At 40.2% G+C, this 17,516-nt stretch overlaps 1 protein-coding gene across 4 annotated transcripts in view; it reads right to left on the reverse strand.

Moving 5' to 3' along the window:
• Nucleotides 1-17,516, reverse strand: part of LOC127635096 (polypeptide N-acetylgalactosaminyltransferase 11-like) — a 72,697-nt gene that overhangs the window by 43,751 nt on the left and 11,430 nt on the right. For 3 of the 4 annotated variants that reach the window (XM_052114882.1, XM_052114881.1, XM_052114880.1), the window contains exons 2-4: nucleotides 2,893-3,174; nucleotides 1,630-1,753; nucleotides 1,235-1,401 (exon numbers count right to left, since the gene is read on the reverse strand). In XM_052114882.1, the coding sequence (XP_051970842.1) occupies nucleotides 1,235-1,401; nucleotides 1,630-1,753; nucleotides 2,893-3,136 (535 nt within the window). In that variant the 5' untranslated portion in view covers nucleotides 3,137-3,174. The remainder of the gene's footprint in view (nucleotides 1-1,234; nucleotides 1,402-1,629; nucleotides 1,754-2,892; nucleotides 3,175-17,516) is intronic. The other variant, XM_052114883.1, reaches the window with a different exon arrangement.

Here is a 17,516-nt window from a genome sequence, read left to right on the forward strand (position 1 = left end):
CGACCTCTATTCTATTTCATTAATAGAGGTGGGTAAATATATTAATTATCTGATTAATTGCACTCTCCATTTGAACAATCTCGATATCAGTTCTTAAATTCCAAGACTGATCATGCCCAACCCTACTTTACAATGCGAGCAAATGTGTGTCCAAGACGAGATCCACGCAACCATCGGTCATTGAATACTTTCTATTTTAACACAATTTCTGTTCTCTACAGTCATTTGTTGATCAAACACAACAAAAAATACAAATGTAATTCTAATCATGCATAGCACAGATGATATAAAGCCATTCGAGTCCTCTCTAGTTAACATTCGCTCATTTACAGATGATTTTTACAGAAATGCCGGTTTCCTTGATGACCAAAATTACGAAAAACTAATAAATTAATATTTGCATGATGTACGTAGTTAGAAAGCCCCTGTATAATTAACAGCATTAGCTGTAAAATAATGCATTTCATATGCAAACAAAAGGGACATTATAACTGAAATAAACCCAAATAAATCAATATCAAATGAAAATCTATTCGAAATTGGAATCGAAAGCTTGTGAATCGTAATCGAAAAATCTGTATCAAAAACCCAGCCCTAATAATTAACCTTTAAAATTGAAATTAAACTTTGTTTTGTGGCATATGGCCCAGTCATGTTCTGTTATTTAAAAAGATGCTATATGAATACTTGTTTGTGTTGCATTTTTGCATTTCTTTACTACAAAGTAGTCAGACTCTGAACTGCTGCTTAGACAGGTATACACTCATTGAAACCACTAATATTTGCTTTCAGCCAGTCGAATAAACTAAAAACATTTTCATGGTTTCATCATCCATCCCTAGGAAATCAATGGAAACTGACCGGATGGCATTTCTGATGAATTGCACATTAAAAGCAACAGTAATTCCACCCTGTGATCGCTGCCTTAGATAAGGGACGGACCAGAATTTTCTTTACAGAACAAATGCCCAACAGGGTCGACAGGAACTAGCCAGCATGGAAAATGTCTACTGTGTACAATAAAGTCACAGACATTTTTTTATGAATGGGATACATTTTTAGCTTTAAATTGCATTTAAACATGGTTTTCATTTGCTAAAGTTTTTTTTGTTTTGTTTTTTTATTACCAAATAGGACAAATCAAAAAAGCACACAGCCCATTATTATAACCTAGGTCTCGCTTCATTGGACCAAATTAAAACTCAAACAGGACACGTTTACACAAGTGGCTTGCCCAGTTCACTGTGATCATCCACCAGTATGATCTCGTGGAGCAGGTAGTTTGGTGTGCGATCCAGCACGCTGTGAACGGTCCTCAGGAGCGCAGAGAACGCCTCATTGAAGAAGCAGATGACCACGCTGGCCGAGGGCAAGGCCATAGGATATCTCCGGTCTCCGCACCTGACGGGAACACAGATCACAAGCTGATTTTATGTAGTATCAAACTAAACAACATGTACTTTCACCTCAGTTTACACTAAACGGTTTGTGTACCTTGAGCTCATAAAATGGCCATTCCATCATCTTATAAATGTCATGTTTTAACAGAACGACACCAAACCATGATTCTGGGTCACTCTTTAACTCTTTCATGTTTAAATTTAACAGATTCATCACAGCATGTCCTACTTGTCATTCCTGGTGTCAGGGACGTCTCTGTGGTATCCGAGGCGGTTACTGATGAGCACGTTGAAGGCGTGACTGTGATAGCCCTCGTCTCGTACCTCTTGATCCTGCTTGTTAAAAATCATTCCTGCAATCAGACATAAAAAACTGAGTGTTTACAGGCACAAAAATACACTGATCTGCTATTAAAAACCCACTCATTCTAGATAACCCACCAATGCATAAAAACATGTTTAAAAGTATGAAAAAAGGTTAGCAGATGCACACAGAATTAACCATCAGAATGCTGAAAAAGGTATTTACATGCAGTTTGAAAACAGGGTGATGGGCAAATATCTGTTTGTGCCAAACAGTTTATGATATTTTCTCGAATAAAATGTGCTTTAAGACACTTGCGAGTGTTTCTTCAACTTCTTACGTTTTTGAAATAAAATGTCAGACTCTTTTGTCTTGACTAATTTTAGAGCTAACATTTCATGTGCCCTGAAAATCAACCTTTCCACAATTTTTGCATAATTTGGCAAAATTACTGCTTGATTGGAAATGACGCCCGATAAAAATATTTTGTTCACATGTGATATTTAGTTACTAACTTTTAGAAAAAAGTTTAAAGGATATTTTTTTTGGTGTGGTCAAAATGATGCCACAGCAGTGAGAAATTTATGGGAATTATTTTCACACAATAAATATATAAATAGTTTCTTTTTTCCATTCTTGTTTAGATTTTCAAAGTTTTAAACAATTTTTTATAATCTGGGTATGGGACGAGGTTGAAACAGTCTATCAAATACATTTGAAAAGTACAGACAATAAATTATGAATAATTGAAAAGCTGGTAAAACCTTTTAAAAAACAAAATAAATAAATCTGCTGTTGTAATAAAAATCTATTCCATGGGAAATGTATAAAGTTGAAGAAACACCCTAATTTTAATGTTGCAACTTCTTTTGTTGTTGAAATCAAAAGCTGATTAAACTCTACAGTATATTGCCACACTTTTATCTGTCACCAAGTAGAAGGTTAGCCAAATTAGACAGGTGGATAGTAGATAAGTGTTTTAAGCTATGAATTACTGTTCATAATTCAAAGGCACAAAATAATCAATGATATATCAATTAATACATTTCAAAGTTTGACTTTAAAGATGCTTTTGTTCAACTTTGGTATGATTAAGAATTTGGGACAGCCCTTCACTCCAGATGATATATTTCACAAATGGCACAATACTTTGAAATAAAAGTGCACGAGTTTCCTAACTCCACTAACCCAGCTCTGGAGAAAGGTCTGGTTTGGCAGCATGACCTCTGCGGGCCTGACCATCGTCTCTCAGCTGGACCACCGGACTGTGGGTGAAGCGAGGCTGGAATCGGTGCTGCCCCTTGATGGGCACATTTCTAAAGGACACGTGGGCATCCTGACTGAGGTTGAAGTACAGGAAGAGAAGAATTGACCAGGTCACAGAGGTAAAGAGACATCCATAACAAAAGTAGCGCAGAGTGACGCTGCCCATGGTAACGCTAGCATCCTCGACTGGCCATTATCAGGCCCCTGAAAAACAAGCGTTCAGAATCAATACTGCCCTGCAAAAACAAGACGCAGTAAACTACCCATATTGCCGCCAGAGGAGGACTGGCTACCCCAGCTAGTTTGGTTTCTCAAGATTTTTCTTCCTCCACTCATCAAACACCTTACGGAAGTTTATATTCCTCATTGCCACACAGTCACATTTGGCTTGCTCACTAGGGCCGTTAAGGCATGATAAGGCAAATAAAGATGACTTGACACCTAAACTGTGATCTGTCCTGTGACTGAACGATTTGGCTCAACTAAGCTCCGATTCAGAGAAATACTTTATATCCCACATTCGACTGGACTGTACGAAGATAAATACTGCTCAGTAGAGAGGAATAAACCAGTAGAAATTTGGCTAAACCATTTATACCACAGTAGATATATATTCGTGCAGCTATCAGGAGGCTGCACGAATATATGCTTTATGTAGTTTACACATGAGATTGACAAAGAAACATGGCTTAAAGTGAAAATACAATTAATAATACCATTTTAAATAAAAGGGAATAATTAAACAGTGCGCAGATCCACTTCAGTCTAATCCCATTAATTTTTTCCCCCATCTGCATATCCTTCATAAAAGAGTAAGAAGCCAAGAAGAAAACCAACCAGCTCAGAGGTAAATCACAACATTACAAACTTTGATTTGAAGCAAAAAAGCATTTTAAAGTCAAAAAGACAAAAGGTACAAGAATGTCTTTGAAGGAATGAACTACAATTTGTGGATAAATAAAATCAGTGTTTCCTTGTTCATTGCGTTGTGCCTTGCACCTGTGCCCAACGTGGGTTGGATGTGCATACCCTCATTTTTCTTTATTTTTAATGAACTACAATCCCAAATTATATCATCTAATAAAAATAGGAAATGGAAAAACTTTTCAAATAAAGTTGTTGATTAGAAGTAGAAACAATGTATTTTATATTAATTGGACAATATTCTGATATTTAGAAAAAAAATAAGTAGTTAAGGAGTGTAGAGATACCAATTTGATTGCCCAATCACATGATGCACTGTGAATAATGCAGTCACTACAGACCTCTTTTGACGTGCTTTGTTGGCCGAGATTCTCAGATTAGTGAATCTTTCTTGTCAGCATCATAGGTAGTGTAGTTCTTCACCAGAAATTCTGCTATTTAACAATTTCCACAACAACAACAAAAAAAAAAACATTTAAAATAATGCTGATTGATGGTTTCAGCAGAAGCATATACCATTGATTAACAACCTCAGTGCTTACGGTAGATCAGTCTTTAAATGTTTATATAATTTATCGTTAACAATAATTTGGTGAAGGAGAAAATCAATGGGATTTTCACTTCAGAACCAGACTACTGCACTCTATTCAAAGGCATATCCAACAGTACAAATTTTTACATGGTTATTTAATGCATAATTCCTTTTTTTGTTGACTTAAGCAAATATAACTATATTGTGATCTGCAAAACATGGTAAAGTAGCTTCTCAAGGAAGAGAAAGATTTTGGTGTGAAAGGAAGTCAAGTCTTCAATGGGGGTACTGGCCTTCTGTTTTCCAAAAGCTTTGGTCAATCATTAACATGCACTTTGAATAATAGAGACATCAGAACATCCAGACAGAGAAAATCTAGACTGCACTTTGATTATAACCAAATCTTTAACTCTATCCTTAAGACGCTCAGCATTTTTACTACTCCAAACAGTCATTAAAGGAATATTCTGGGTTCAACACAAGTCAAGCTCACTAAACAGCATTTGTGGCAAAATACTGATTACCACAAAAATTATTTTGACTTACCCCTCCTTTTCTTACAAAAGAAGCAAAAATCGAGGTTACAGTGAGACACTGTGGTGAGACAAGGGGGGCCAATTTTTGAACATTCAAATTATCACCGTTTCAAAAGCATAACCTCAAGTAGTAAACAATGTGTGTGTAAAAATTCTTTTAGTGATAAAATCGATTTTTTTTAGAAAAGGAGGACGAGTCAATTTATTTTTGTGATAATCAATATTATGCCACAAATCATGTTGATCGAGCTTAACTTGTCTTGAACCTGGAACATTCCTTTAACAGATGAGTGTACCATAATGTTTTTTGAAAGACTAACACTGCAAACTCAATCCTGATCACTAGTTAATACATAAAAAATGTCAAGGTGAAATAAAAAAAAAAAAAAGTTAAATAAGGTGAATACAATGGTGTAGTGTTGTCAAAAGTACCGGTATTTTAGTACCAAGTCAGTATTAAAATAAAAAAATGTCATGATACCAGTGTTTCTGCAGTACCGGTTGTACCGAGCACTGACTTAATTCGGTACCAGCACATGACTGCTTTCAAAGCGAGGGCAAATAATTTTTCGGATATTATTTCACAAAATTCACATATCCCTCGAGTACCATTTAATACAATAGGTACTATCTCTCCTGATCCATCTACTTATGAAATGTTTTTTAAATTTTTACTGATACGCTTGATAGCATAACATCTTCCATTAAACCTCCAGTGTCTAACCCATCTGTTCTGATTGCGGTTTCTGAGATTTTCAGTCAGTTGGAGCCAGTTTCACTTTTACATATCAAGGATGTTGTTGCGCATCTGAAGACAACTTGTCGTTGAAGACAAAAATGGCAATTTAGAAATTGGTCAAATTTACATCAAAGATCTTGGGGAAGGTGGTTTTTACTCAGCTTAACTCATTTTTAACAAAGAATAATGTCTTTGAAAGTTTTCAGTTTGGTTTTAGAGCTGGCCATAGCACAGAATCTACTCTTCTTAGGGTAGCAAATGAACTGTTGCTAAGAATGGATTCTGATAGTTGTTTTGCCTTAATTTTATTGGATCTTAGAGCAGCATTCGATACGATTGATCATGATATCCACACTGACTGTCACCAGCAGCATGTTGGCATTCAGGGCATGGCCCTAGCGTGGTTTACCTACATGGTAGAACATTTTCAGTTAAATTGGAAATTTCTCATCATCCTCAACATCCAGATTCTATCAAGGATCTATTTTAGGACTAGTTTTATTTTCCTTATATATGCTTCCTCTTGGCTCATTTAAAAAAGAAATCACAAATTAATTTCCCTTAGAAATCTGGAGATAATCTATCTGTAAAATAGTATGTAGTAAAATAGTGTAGATGTAAAATTCTGGATGAATAAAAACATTCTCCAGTTAAACGAGAACAAGACAGAGGTTTTATAGTGACTGTGTAAAGGATATTTCAGACCGTCAAATACGCATACCCACGACAAAAATCTGTGAGTCATCTTTAGTCTCTTGACTAACACCAGGAAGAGGGACCATTTATCACCAAGGTAAGGTGTTTAAATCTTTACATGGTATAGCACCAGAGTATATTTCTGAACTCACCCAGAGGTCTCTTATCTGCCAATCAACTGCTTCATATTCTACGATTAAAGTGTGGGGGGGGGGGCGCACTCTGTCGCTACCCCAAGGTTGTGGAATGATTTACCCCTCTCCACAAGGTCCTCTACCTCTATAATTATGTTTAAAACCCATAGTAAGACGCACTCGTTCTCTGTAGCCTTTGCAACATCATAATGGTACTGAGAGCTAAACAGACCCACTCATGTATTTTTATGTAAATTAGCTTGATCATGGAAGTTAGTTTTTAATGTACAGCATTTTGGTCTATGCTGTGGTTTATATACCATGCTTTATAAATAAAACCGAATTTAATAAATGCAAAAACACCAACAAACTAGGGCAAAATATTTTTTAAATCCTGGTCTCATTTAGGTCTCATTCCATCACAGTCAGGCAACACATGTCATTCTTCAAACCCATCTAAACATCCCACGCCCTGAGTAACATGATGCCATCTGAATCATCATATGGAATAACAGCAGCACTCTTGTGCAAGTTTAATTCCTGCTTTAGGGTACTCAAGGCCAAGACACTGGCTCAACTTTCCTTGAAATGAGGACGTCTCTCTGCACACAAGATCTAATGAAAAAACACATAACTGAATTCAAACCATCAACATTCACACTGCAAACAATCCTTGTCAAAACGGATAACATCATGCCTTATCCGTCTGAAAGACATGCAAAGATAAAAGCCATGTGCTCACTGAAACGGGAAGGGAACAATTACTGTGTCCATCAGTCCACACACTGAACTGTTTTAATGCTATAGAAATAGTCTGGAGCTGGTCCATGTGTACATCTTTACCATTCACACCATGCTAGAGATCCATATGATCGTAAAATCCTTTAATATAACTGCACATAAAAACCGTGTTGTGTTTCAAAGGTTATTGACTGATAATAATGCCTATTTTACCAAAAACCCAAAGCAGTATTTTCCTTGTGTCAATGAGCAATTTGTTTTATTTGAATTATTTTTTTATTGTGTGTAAATGTTGCATGAAATAACTGTTCATTCAATGTGTCTCATTTGCTGCCATTAAATTGTATGTATGCCTCAGTGAATTCAGATTAATTTCATTTTAATAAAACGTTATCATAAAAAAAAAAAAATAAGAAAAGTCCACATCGGCAGATGTTCTTATTAAACTGCAAAAGTTCAAAAGGCTGTGATTTAAATCACAAAAACACAAAAGCATGCATGTGCTGCGCCTCACAATTAATAAAGTACTCTGCTCTTTGTCATGAAAACACACAGAGAGCACACCTGATGTTGAAATCGGCATGAAACGGAAGTTGTGACCGACTATACTTCCGTATTGCAAAGTATTTCCAAGTGAAATGGCTTATTGAACAAGAAAAAAACATAGGGCAGATTTTATACATCGGTTGTTGATTGTATTGTGAAAAGTGGGCGTTGCATACAGGATTGGAGGCAGATCATGCGAGTGTGGAGTAGACAGCAACACACACACCTTCCACCATGCTGCTCGAGCCAAAGCCGGCCCATAACCAAGTATGGGTTAAGGAACAATAGTTTGAGGAAAACAGATGAAAATGCACCTTATAATCTCTGCATTAGCTGCTTTAATGACATGTTTTTTTATACTCTTGAAGGGGCGGGGTTAAAACTGACTACCACTTGCATACGTCAGAAGAGCAGAGTCAGTCATTTCACCGGAAGACAGAGTCATAATAAAGTAAATAAGACCAGTAACGTGCATTAATAAAATAAATGGGATCAATTTTGATTTAATGCTGACTTTAATGATGCGGTTAGTGTGTAAGCAACAGCTTCTCACATTCACTTACTGTTGAAGCACGCAGCTCATGCAAACTTTAATAGTTTAATTAAACCTCTGCTTTTTATGTTTTAAGAATCACACTAGGATATGTCCCAATTTTAAATTGATTGATTGATTGATTGTACTTTTACACATTCATTTAATCCCAAATATTTAAAATTCCATGACATTTCGTGTTTTATAGTTAATTCCGTTTTCATGACTGGATTCAGCGATTCCTTCCGTGTTCTCCGAATTGCGGAAATCATAGAGTCCGATTGCTATGTATTGAATGTACAGTATATATCAGCATTATATCAGCCATCAGCCACCCTGCCCTCTATTTCTAACAATGGTGACAAATAGTGATAGTCTAGGTAGACAGACATATCTGTCATACATACTTAACATATTTGTGCTCATCAGTTCACTGTTTTGTTTAGGAATAAAGAATGTACACAGAGGTACAAAATAGGGATGTAAACGGTTAATCGATTATCGATTAATTGTCGACAAGAATTTACTCGATTAAATTAAATTCATTATCGGCATTGCGAACGTGACACGAGATTCTCACGGGGCGGCGACTCGCGAGAGCCCTGACAAAAACTTGATGCGGCAAAAAAGAAACGAACATGAGGCGGTCAAAACAGAGTGGAGTGTGGGAGCATTTCAAATTAATTAATGATGACAAAGACGCCAAATGTAAACTCTGCGGTACTACAATTAAGTACAACAGCTCTACGAGTTCGTTAAGATACCACCTTCTTAACTTGCATGCAGCCGTGTTGCAGGGAGGAAGTCTGTCGCCTTCACAACCTACAATCGCTGCTGTGGTGGGAAGGCGAGTATGTGACCACAGGAAAGCGGAGGGCATTACTCAGAGGATTTGCGGCATGATCGAAAAAGATATGATGCCAGTTAGCACCACTGATGGTGAGGGATTCAATGAAGGAAGATTTCCGAGGCTGGCAAATGTGGCACGACGATATCTGTGCATACCGGGCATGTCTGTCCCATCTGAACGTGTATTCTCAGCAGCTGGCCTCACTGTAAACAGGCTGCGCACACGACTTACTCCTGACCATGTTAATATGCTTATTTTCTTGAACAAAAATATAGGGGTCTAGGTCAGGAGCCTATTCAAAACACATTAAGACAGGAATGTTTTTGTTTCAGGAGAGGTAGCCTATATCTTCATTTGACTGTTCCAAGGCACGCCCTCTAATTTTACTGTCACCTTCCTCAGGGAAGTTCTATGTTTAAAATCGCAAGAGGTGAACCAGTGCACAATTATTTATGTATTTTAATTTTCTGTGCATAATTTATTTTGTTAAAATACATAAATGCCATTATCTGTCCCAACTGTTATAATAAAACATCAATTGAGCAATATAACATGCATTTTTATTCAGTATAAGCAATATTTAACTTTTTATGTTAAAGACACTATTGATACTGTGAGAAATTTACATTCTCAGGAAAATAGCCGCTTATCAGTTAATCGTTAATCGATCGATAAGGTTAATCAACTAATGATTAATGAATTAATCGATAATTTGCATCCCTAGTACAAAAGCTAATGTATTGTAACTAGTGTTGTCAATAGTACTGGTATTTTGGTCCCAAGTCGGTACTGAAACAAAAAAGATGTAACGATAGCAGTGTTTCTGCAGTAGCGGTAGTACGGAGCACCGACTCTATCTGGTACCAGCGCGCAGAATGACTGACAAACCCCAGCTTTAAAATGCTCATTTTGAGCGTGTGCGGTTACTCCTCACACTGAAATGGACAATTAATTAATTAAAATCATGGTATGTCCTAGTGTGATTTATTAAAGAGTACTTTGAATAAATCTGACCGCACATCCACTAAAAACTCCACAGACACAGAGAATCATTCATGTTGTATCAGATGACAATGCAGAGCACTAATCTACGGTGAACCACACAGCACATGTAAATTATATATTTATATAATTAAATCACTGTATTTGCACTTTAATCTCAACTTTATTTATTTATTTAGCATTTAAAACAATAGAGTTGACCAAAGTGCTTCACAGTTACACAATTTAAAACATCACATTTCAAAATTACCACAAACACAAAATACAAACACTCCAAAACGGTGTCCTACATATCATTTGTCAGACTCAAAAGGACAGTGTAAACTAATTCGATTTCAGACTTGACATAAACGTCTTCAACGCATAGGCCTACTGTTTATCCAAAAAAGTAAATCTTCCGGCAAAAAACACACTATTCAAATTAAAAGCTAGATGCTTGTAATTGAAGAAATAAAATACAAAATAATATATTACAACTGTATAGTAAAATGTAATATTCACTTTAATAATAATAATAATAGCAATAATTAATACATTTATCACAAGACAAACAGCTGTTGAATAAAAGTTCAAATGCAATCACATGTTAAAAAGTTACATTTTCACTTACTAAAATAAAGAATTACTTGATTAGACACCATTTTAATGATTAAATTAAACATTAAAACATGCTCTAGAAAATAAGAATAATTATTAAATGTACAATTATTAAAATTAACTAAACTTATATGTTCAATAACACATTGTCAATTGAATTATCAGTATTGAAATTGGTATCGAGAACCATAAAATATCACAGGTATCGCTACAGACTACTGAAATTTTAGTACCGTGACAACACTAATTGTAACCATAAATAATTTCTGTTGAACAGATTGGATCCGTTGAACACAGATTTAACAGCCACAATGAAAGAGAGATACATGATTTAAGTCAAGTCAAGTGGTTTTTATTGTCGTTTCAACCATATACAGTTAGTACAGTACACAGCAAAACGAGACAACGTTCCTCCAGGACCATGGTGCTACATAAAAACAACAAAGGACCACCACAGGACCACATGAGACAACACAACGAAATACCTATATAAAAAACCTATATATACACCTATATAAAGTGCACGTGCAAACATGTGCAAAAAGTACGAGACAGTACAACAAATTTCTGACAATGAACAGGACAATAGACACAGTGCAGCGCCGACCAGTACTCAGTAGTGCAAAAAGATGACAGTTTCTAAAAATGTAAACATAACATACTATGAGATAGTGTTCTATGCACATAGCAGTTATTGAGGTAGCAGACAGTTATAAAGTGACAGTAATTAAAGTGCAACTCAGGACACGTGTGTGTCAAACCAGTCTCTGAGTATTGAGGAGTCTGATGGCTTGGAGGAAGAAGCTGTTACACAGTCTGGCCGTGAGGGCCCGAATGCTTCGGTACCTCTTGCCAGACGGGAGGAGGGTAAAGAGTTTGTGTGAGGGGTGTGTTGGGTCGTCCACAATGCTGGTTGCTTTGCGGATACAGTGTTTTTTGTAAATGTCTTTGATGGAGGGAAGAGAGACCCCAATGATCTTCTCAGCTGTCCTCACTATCCTCTGCAGGGCTCTGCGGTCCGAAACGGTGCAAGTCCCAAACCTGGCAGTGATGCAGCTGCTCAGAATGCTCTCAATAGTCCCTCTATAGAATGTAGTGAGGATGGGGGTTGGGAGATGTGCTTTCCTCAGCCTTCGAAGAAAGTAGAGAAGCTGCTGGGCTTTCATGGTGATAGAGCTGGTGTTGAGGGACCAGGTGAGGTTCTCCGCCAAGTGAATACCAAGGAATTTGGTGCTTTTGACGATCTCCACAGAGGAGCCGTCGATGTTCAGCGGAGTGTGTTCACCTTGTGCTCTCCTACAACCATCTCTTTTGTTTTGTTGACATTCAGGGACAGGTTGTTGGCTCTACACCAGTTCGTCAGCCGCTGCTGATGAGACCCACCACGGTCGTGTCATTGGCGAACTTGATGATGTGATTCGAGCTGTGCATTACTGCACAGTCGTGAGTCAGCAGAGTGAACAGCAGTGGACTGAGCACACAGCCCTGGGGGGCCCCAGTGCTCAGTGTGGTGGTGGTGGAGATGCTGTTCCCGATCCGGACTGACTGGGGTCTCCCAGTCAGGAAGTCCAGGATCCAGTTGCAGAGGGAGGTGTCCAGGCCCAGCAGGTTCAGCTTTCCAATCAGGTGCTGGGGAATGATTGTGTTGAATGCTGAGCTGAAATCTATGAACAGCATTCGAACGTATGAGTCCTTATTGTCTAGGTGGGTGAGGGCCAGCTGGAGGGTTGTGGTGATGGCATCGTCCGTTGAACGGTTTGAACGATCACGCAAACTGCAGTGGGTCTAGTGAGGGGGCAGCTGGGTCTTAATCTGCCTCATGACGAGCCTCTCGAAGCACTTCATGATGATGGGTGTAAGTGCGACGGGACGGTAGTCGTTGAGGCAGGACACTGAAGACTTCTTTGGCATGGGGATGATGGTGGTGGTCTTGAAGCATGTTGGAACGACGGCGCTGCTCAGAGAGATGTTGAAGATGTCGGTAAGAACATCTGCTAGCTGGTCTGCACATCCTCTGAGCACTCTGCCAGGAATGTTGTCTGGTCCAGCAGCCTTCCGTGGGTTGACTCTATGTAGAGTTTTCCTCACATCTGCCGTGGTAAGACAGAGCACCTGGTCGTTGGGAGGAGGGGTGGACTTCCTCGCCATCACGTCGTTCTGCACTTCAAACCGGCGTAGAAGTCGTTCAGCGCATCTGGAAGGGAGGCATCTTTGTCACAGGCAACTGATGTTGTCCTGTAGTTGGTGATGGCCTGGATGCCCTGCCACATGCGCGCGTGTCACCGCTGTCCTGGAAGTGACTGTGGATTCTCTGGGCGTGTCGCACTTTGCCTCTCTGATTGCCCGTGACAGTTTGGCCCTAGCTGTTCTTAGGGCTGCTTTATCGCCTGCTCTGAAGGCGGAGTCTCGGACCTCAGCAGCGTGCGCACCTCCGCAGTCATCCACGGCTTCTGGTTGGAGCGTGTGGTGATGGTCTTGAGAAAGTGACATCATCAATGCACTTGCTGATGTAGCTGGTCACTGATGTTGTGTATTCCTCCAAGTTGGTAGAATCGCCATATGTTGCAGCCTCCTGAACATGTGCCAGTCAGTACACTCAAAACAGTCCTGAAGAGCAGAGATGGCTCCTGCTGGCCAGGTTTTCACCTGCTTCTGAAGCGGTTTTGTGCGTCTGACAAGCGGTCTGTATGCTGGAATTAACATAACAGAGATGTGGTCTGAGTAGCCGAGGTGTGGGCGGGGCTCCGCCCGTGCACGCCTGGGATGTTTGTGTAAACAAGATCAAGCGCGTTAGCCCTCTCGTTGAAAAGTCCACATACTGATGAAATTTAGGGAGCACTGTCTTGAGATTTGCATGGTTGAAATCTCCGGCGACAATAAACAGTCCGTCGGGGTGAGCGTTCTGCAGTTCAGCTCATAGCCCCATACAGTTCACAGAGCGCTTCCTTAGCGTTAGCGCTGGGGAACGTAAACTCCGGTTATGCAAACAGTGGTGAATTCCCGTGGTAGATAAAAAGGTCTGCATCTAACAGTCACAAGCTCCAACAGCGATGAACAGTAACTAGAGACTAGCATAGAGTTCTTGCACCATTCCGTGTTGATGTAAACACACAAGCCACCACCGCGAGTCTTACCGCAGAGAGCTGTATTTCTGTCGGCACGAAACGAGGCGAGTCCGTCTAGCTGAATGGCGGCATCCGGAACTCTGTCGCTGAGCCACGTCTCCGTGAAAACAAAGACGCAGCAGTCTCTAAACTCCCGCTGCGTAGCCTGCTGGAGTCGGATATAGTCTAGTTTATTGTCCAGGGAGCAAATATTTGAGAGCAGGATAGACGGGAGAGCCGGCCGGCTAAGGTTTGTTTTTAGCCTAGCATGGACCCCCGCCCTCTTTCCGCACTGAAAAAAATCACACTGACTTAACATTTACAAGAAATGTGTCGGATCAGAGAAACCGTTTTGTAACGCAAAAGGGGACAGCTTAGTCAGAGGCATGCAAGTTAGAACAGATTCTAAAAGAATGAATCTCTGACTTGTATGCTCTCTGAAAATCAGCAGGGTCATCATCCACATTTTGTTCCAACTTTAGTCGTTTAGGGGTTTTTGGTTAACCATGTTTGTGTTATTTTCATTTCTTTACCCCCACTCCCCACCCAACTCTGAGTCCAACAAGGGGATGCACAGAGCTGCAGGTATCCTCTGAATATGCACCAAGGATTCAGGGTTATATTCTCAAGCAAAAGGAACAAAGTTCAGATTCTTCGATTGACCCTCAGCCAACGCCCTTTAGGGCAAGTCTTGACTAGCCGCTTGATAGGACCAGGCCCTTCCAACCTCCCATCTATGTGAAGTCAGAGCCAAAGCACTGTGTTGGAACTGAAGGAGCCACAGCAACCCACATTCCTCAAGTGCCAGGACCTCCACAGTCACAGGTTGCAACTTACGGCAAAGAAGTTGCACCATTTGTCGCCTTTTACAATCAGCAAGTGGGTGCTGGGGACATATTCTACCCTGGGTACTTGCCACAACTATAGTTTACTAATGTGAAATCTGAGTGGTGGTTAAATTAGTTTTAATGACATCAACCTATGTGTATTTAAACTTCAATTGTGTGTATATATACATACAACATATATACAGATACTGAAGCTTTTAGATGGATCGGGTATCCGTCCAACGAACCAGATCAAAATCCGATACTGTGTGTTAGTCATGTTCTTTACTGTCAAGCTCCAAAAATGACATAAAAGTACCATAAAAACAGCATTAAAGCAGTTAATATGACTCGTGCATTTTATTCAAAGCCACCTGAAGATGTGCGATATCTCTGTGAATCACAAAAGGTTGTGTTTAATAAGTAAATATATAGTATGACCAGAGCCAGCATTAGTGAATGGTGCCATCTTGTTGACACAAACTCACGCACAGGCTGATGATTCACTCGCAGCTATTTTTAACCTTCACGCAGTGTGCAATATTTGAGCGCTACTCTAGAACAACATCTCAGATGTAGATGCTAAATAGTTCGGTTCATTTATAATATGCATATAGAACGGCACTGGAGGTGCATTTTATCACGGTAGTCTGCGGGAATTGAGGATGGCAGCGTGGAGGGGAAAAATAAAATATGTTTTTCTGTGGAACTACAGTGTGTCTCTGGTGATTTTCATGGTAGCAGAGGATGGTTTCCAACTACAGAGTACCGCCTAAGCTTGACGAAGCATGACCATACGAGTGCTGGAAAAATGAAGTTAGTATTTGGAGACTTGTTACGGACTTGGACAACAAGAAGCAGGCACTCGCGGTGGTGCTGGGCCTCGAGGGGCGAGCCAGAGAGACCGCTTTGAAAATACCCGCGAACGATCTAAACAAAGACGATGGTATGGAAACCTTGCTAGCTAAGCTGGACGCGATATTCTTGAGAGAAGAAAAAGGCCGCGCTTATGAAGCATACTCTCATTTCGACTCGATTTCCAAAGACAGCGAGGTGTCCATGACGGACTACATCATAGACTTTGAGCAGAGATACAACCGCATGAAGTAGTACGTCATGACCCTGCCTGACGCAGTGTTAGCGTTTAAACTCCTGGACACAGCTTGTCTCGAGGAGAAGAGTAGGCAGCTAGCACTTACAGCGTGCACGGATTTGACATTCGCATCCATGAAGTCAGCGTTGAAGCGGATTTTCGGAGGAAAAACCAGTGGAGCAAGCGGCGGCAGCGAGACTCAAGATGCGGCGTTTTTCACGGAGCAGAGGCCACCGGGCAAATTCAAATGGAACAACGGCTCGTCACAGAGCAGACAGCGGCAGTCACAGCAAGGTAAAAACCCACTCGACAAATATGGTAAGAGAACAAAATGCGTCATTTGTCAGAGCAGGTACCATTGGGCTAAAGACTGTCCTCATCGGAGAAATGAAGTAAAGCTAGCAGAAGATGAAAATGTGGAAGAGTGTAATATTACACTATTTACAAAAGTCATGACGGACTCTGAGATCTTCCTAACTGAATCACTGGGATCAGCTATCATTGACACTGCATGCACACATACTGTTTGTGGTGAGAAGTGGCTGGATAGTTACATGAAAGACCTGAGCCAAAGCCAAATAAACGAACTGCTGCAAACAGAATTTTCAAGCTGCAGACCTTTCAGATTTGGTGATGGTCAGGTGGTAAACTCCAACAGAAAGGTGAAGCTTCCCGCTAAGATCGGACTAACAAAATGTCACATTGAAACGGAAGTTGTTCCTGTTGATATTCCTTTACTGCTGAGCAAAATGTCTCTAAAGAGTGCAGGAACTGTTTTAGACATGGAGAATGACAGAGTTGTCATGTTCAAGCAACCAGTGCCTCTTGAGCTCACTAGTTCAGGACACTATTGTGTTGACATTAGAGATGGTAATACTGAAGTGGACACCAATGAAAGTGAAATCCTTATCGTTACAGCAGATATGTCTACAAAAGAGAAGCGTAAAGTTCTCCTGAAGCTCCACAAGCAGTTTGGCCATGCCTCCGCAGACCGGTTGCAGAGGCTCATTCTCAGCTCAGGAAATACTGATAAAGACTGTCTAGTTATTCTGCAAGAGATCATCCGTGACTGTGAGGTATGTCAAAGATATAGCAGGACCAAGCCCAAGCCTGCTGTTGGTTTGCCTTTAGCCTCAGAGTACAATGAGACGGTGTCAATGGATTTACATGAGTTGGAGCCTGGCGTATGGTACCTCCACATCATCGACCACTTCACACGCTTCAGCGTGGAAACATTGTGAGAACAAAGAAAGCCTCAGAGATTGTCAACTCCTTCATTCACTCGTGGATAAGTGTTCATGGTGCCCCCAAACGAATATACACAGACAACGGTGGCGAGTTCAACAATAAGGAGATAAGAGAGATGGCAGAAAAATTCAACACTGAGGTGAAGACTACAGCGGGATACAGTCCTTGGAGCAATGGCCTGCTGGAGAGACACAACATGACACTGACTGAGATCCTCCTGAAGGTGAAAAGAGAAAACGGGTGTGGCTGGCAGACTGCTCTAGACTGGGCTCTAATGGCCAAAAACAGTATGATCAATGTGCATGGTTATAGTCCACACCAGCTTGTGTTTGGTCACAATCCTAATCTTCCCTCCGTTTTGGTTGATAAACTGCCTGCTCTAGAGGGCACTTCTATGAGTACTAGAGTAGGACAGCACCTAGCAGCATTGCATGCTTCCAGAAGA

The sequence above is a fragment of the Xyrauchen texanus genome, chromosome 42, assembly GCF_025860055.1.
Source record: "Xyrauchen texanus isolate HMW12.3.18 chromosome 42, RBS_HiC_50CHRs, whole genome shotgun sequence".
Lineage (NCBI taxonomy): Eukaryota > Metazoa > Chordata > Actinopteri > Cypriniformes > Catostomidae > Xyrauchen > Xyrauchen texanus.